The following is a 4,136-nucleotide window of genomic DNA, read 5'->3' as shown; positions in this document are numbered from 1 at the left end:
TGGGCGCCGGGAAGGGGCGGCAGCAAAAACGTGCGGGCGGGGCCCGAAGGGGAGGTGGAGGGCGCGGCGGGGGAGCGGGAGGCGGGGGTCGAGAGAGCTCCTCGGACCCTACTCTGTAGGGAGCAAAGAGAGAAGGGGCAACACTAGAATCCGAGCTGGAGAAACCGCGCTTCCTGGCAGGGAGGGCGGAGGCGCGCGGGAGGGAGGGAGAGAAGGCGGGGGGTAGGGGGCAGGCGCGGGGAGAGGGGAGTATAACTCGGCGGCCGCGAGGCGCGGGGGCAGTTTCGGGCGCCCAGGTCTGCAGCCAGCTGCAAGCGGAGCCCAGAAACCCCTAAGACTGACAGCGGAGCCAGAGGAGGAGCTCGTAGTCCGGGCAAGGCGCGCAGAGCTGGGAGCGGCGGCGGGAGAGCGGAACTTTGCACTGCCCTTCGCTGCTCCTGCGCTCGCCCAGCACTTCTCAAGAGGGTCCCGGCAGACGGGGTCAGTGCGTGCGCTACGGACGAGCGCCCGGGCGGACTAGGAAGATGATGATGATGTCCCTGAACAGCAAGCAGGCGTTCAGCATGCCGCACGGCGGCAGCCTGCACGTGGAGCCCAAGTACTCGGCACTGCACAGCGCCTCGCCCGGGTCCTCCGCGCCCGCGGCGCCCTCCGCTAGCTCCCCTAGCAGCTCGAGCAATGCTGGCGGCGGTGGTGGCAGTGGCGGGGGCGGTGGAGGCCGTAGCAGCAGCTCCAGTAGCAGTGGCAGCAGCGGCAGCAGCGGCGGGGGCTCCGAGGCGATGCGGAGAGCGTGTCTTCCAACCCCACCGGTGCGTATTTCTGCATAATCACCGCTTAAAGGCACATTTTGACAGCCCCCTTTATCTGCTTGATGTTTTTTTCATGTCTGCACAGCAAATCACCCCACACCTCCAACCAATTTCCCCCCTCTCTCTCTTATGTATTCAGCGGGCCTTTTCTTTCATATTAATTTTTATGACCTGGGATGTTGCCTGTGCGCGTGTTGTGTTGTGTTGTGTTTGCAGGCTCACTTTCCTCCTCCTCGTGCACTCACGGTTTCTCTCAGTGGCTTCCCTCCTCTCCGCCTCACCTGCTACATTCAGGATTATTATTATTATTATTATTATTATTATTATTATTATTATTTTAACGTTTTGGGAATGTTGTAGGCGCGGCGGTGTTGTCGAGCGCTGTGCCGGGGCTTCCGGGGAGAGTGCGCACAATTCCCTGCTGAGCGTAATGTGTGCCTTTTACTTGCAATTGCAGAGCAATATATTCGGCGGGCTGGATGAGAGTCTGCTGGCCCGCGCCGAAGCTCTGGCGGCCGTGGACATCGTCTCCCAGAGCAAGAGCCACCATCACCACCCGCCCCACCACAGCCCCTTCAAGCCGGACGCTACCTACCACACCATGAACACCATCCCGTGCACTTCGGCTGCCTCTTCTTCGTCGGTGCCCATCTCGCACCCGTCCGCACTGGCGGGCACGCATCACCACCACCACCATCATCACCACCACCACCATCAGCCGCATCAGGCGCTGGAGGGCGAGCTGCTGGAGCACCTGAGTCCCGGTCTGGCCCTGGGTGCCATGGCTGGCCCCGACGGCGCCGTAGTGTCCACGCCAACTCATGCACCGCACATGGCTACCATGAACCCCATGCACCAAGCAGCGCTCAGCATGGCCCACGCGCATGGGCTGCCCTCACACATGGGCTGCATGAGCGACGTGGACGCCGACCCCCGGGACCTGGAGGCATTCGCCGAGCGCTTCAAGCAGCGACGCATCAAGCTGGGGGTGACCCAGGCCGATGTGGGCTCCGCACTAGCCAACCTCAAGATCCCTGGTGTGGGCTCGCTTAGCCAGAGCACCATCTGCAGGTTCGAATCCCTTACATTGTCGCACAACAATATGATCGCGCTCAAACCCATCCTGCAAGCGTGGCTCGAAGAGGCCGAGAAGTCCCACCGAGAGAAGCTCACCAAGCCGGAGCTCTTCAACGGCGCGGAGAAGAAGCGCAAGCGCACGTCTATCGCTGCCCCAGAGAAACGTTCTCTTGAAGCCTACTTCGCCATCCAGCCGCGGCCCTCCTCCGAGAAGATCGCCGCCATCGCGGAGAAGCTGGACCTTAAGAAAAACGTGGTGCGCGTCTGGTTCTGCAACCAGAGGCAGAAACAGAAAAGAATGAAATATTCTGCGGGCATTTAGGAGACCCTTGGCCTCTCCAGGGACATCCCCTCCTCGTCCCCTCTTTTCCCTCCCTCTCTCTCTCCTGCCTCTTTTCTTTCCACTTTTGGCTACCAGAAACAATTCCAGTAAATGTGAATCCGGAGAAAGCGAGGATTGGAGAACGAGCAAAGGAGCGAGCAAATGAGCCCAAACCCAGTGAGAATGTGAAACGATTTCTCAAGGAAAAACAAAACAAAACAAAACAAAACAAAACAAAACAAAACAAAAGAAGGGATTTGTCAAGTTGTAGCAAAGTTATTCCTTTTAACCCCACCCTATCCGGAAAAGGCACCTCGGCTTCTTCACAGGAAGTCTGGAGCTGGCTGTTTGCAGGAAGGCAGACGAGACAGCGTTTTAAAAAGGCCCCCAAAATGATCAAGTAAGATTTGTTTTTATTCCTAAAGACATCACCCTTGTTCAAGTTTAAAAGTACACTTTGCAGCTATTTTTCAGAAATAGAAATCGATTCAGGACTGAAACTTTAAACTAGAGTTGATGCTTAATGTGATAGAGACATCTCTAAAGTATTTTGAATTTTAAAAAAGATGGCAGATTTTCTGCATTTACACTGTATATTATATATATATTTTTATTGTGGTTCTTACCCCCTTCTTCCTTCTCTAAAGTGTTAATGCTTAAGAAAGGAGTTGCGCCTGCTGTGTTCACTGATCTTGAAAGCTATTATTAGATTATTGCAGAACAACCCTCTGTAAATTATTAATTTATCTCTCTAGCAACTTAATTTGTGCACATTCTAATTAATTAAACTTATTTAGTCTAAAAATGGGGGAAACGTATGGCTCGTGGAGTTAAACGATTTTATGTTTGATGAGTTTACTGAATTTTTATGGCTTTCCTCTTATACTGTGTTCCTTTTGGCCCATTTGTATATTCTCACTTTGAATGAAGATTGTTTTTCCTTTGTTTTTACTGGTAGTGTTCTGGTTTGTGAGTCGACACTCAGTAATGGATGTCTTAATCGTGTAGACTTGATTCACTGTCCAAAGTATTGTTTACTTCGTTACATATTTAATGGGGATTCCCACATTGTCCCCACTACACACGCGCGCTCTCACTCACCCTTACACACACACACACACACACACACACACACACACCTCTAATGGAAGAGAAGAAGTGAAGCAGTTGGAAGCATGACTATGATGCATCATTTTCTAGCTTTAGGTGCATTTGTTCACTTGGTGTTTGCCCTTCCAGATTCTACGATTTCACCAAGGTATCTCAATCTTCTTGCTTTCAATTGCTTTGTTGGCTACATTTTAACATTTACAAGAATCCTTCGGTTTTTCCTTTTGGAGGTTTGTTTGTAGAAAAACTAATTTAAACTATAAGAAAGACAGTGCACTGCTTGTAAATTCACATTGTTTGGTAGAATTCTTTTGGAACAAAAAATAATTAGGTACATGGTGATTGGTACCTTATCTATTGTAAATATCCCATTCAAAATGATGCACATATAGATATATTCTTACAAATTTTGCTGTATTGCTGTTCCATTTGAGGCTCTCTGAAGTCTTGAGTTCTGTATATGACCTGGTTTCTTGTTTTTGTTTTGTTTTGTTTGTTAATAGATGGTTTATTTACTATGGTAATGTATTAAGTTATTTTTGGTGTTGTTTGATTGTCTTTCATTGAAAAGATGATTTTAATGTTTTATTGGCAAAGTATGCTGCTTTTTTCATTAAAATATACTATTAAAATTAAATGGCTTTTAAAATGTGATGTTGTTTTCAATCATTTACGTGGAAATTATTTTGATAGTTTTTTAAAGCAGAAACATTTTAATGGTTTATTTTAGAGTGGTTGTTATAGTCTGATTTGGATTTAAAAGGGGGTGTTTCTCTAGGAAGGTATAAAAGAACAGCGTTTATAATTGTCTTCTAATA

General features: G+C 49.3%; 1 protein-coding gene across 1 annotated transcript; it reads left to right on the top strand.

The window, feature by feature from the left end:
- The first annotated feature begins 524 nt into the window (after nucleotides 1-524).
- Nucleotides 525-2,208, top strand: POU4F2 (POU class 4 homeobox 2). Its single transcript, XM_042982678.1, has 2 exons — nucleotides 525-809; nucleotides 1,267-2,208. The coding sequence occupies exons 1-2, from the start codon at nucleotides 525-527 to the stop codon at nucleotides 2,206-2,208; spliced, it is 1,227 nt and encodes a 408-aa protein (XP_042838612.1).
- The last annotated feature ends 1,928 nt before the right edge of the window (nucleotides 2,209-4,136 follow it).

This window comes from Panthera tigris, chromosome B1 (assembly GCF_018350195.1).
Source record: "Panthera tigris isolate Pti1 chromosome B1, P.tigris_Pti1_mat1.1, whole genome shotgun sequence".
NCBI lineage: Eukaryota > Metazoa > Chordata > Mammalia > Carnivora > Felidae > Panthera > Panthera tigris.
The sequence above is the reverse complement of the archived record's forward strand: the minus strand, read 5'-3'. Positions and strand labels throughout refer to the sequence as shown.

What these genes read in the sequence shown, in the direction of transcription:
- POU4F2 (XM_042982678.1), top strand. Translation starts at nt 525, where the DNA reads ATGATGATGATGTCCCTGAACAGCAAGCAGGCGTTCAGCATGCCGCAC. An exon ending in CGTGTCTTCCAACCCCACCG is followed by an intron (nt 810 to 1,266) that starts GTGCGTATTTCT and finishes TTGCAATTGCAG; the next exon opens with AGCAATATATTCGGCGGGCT.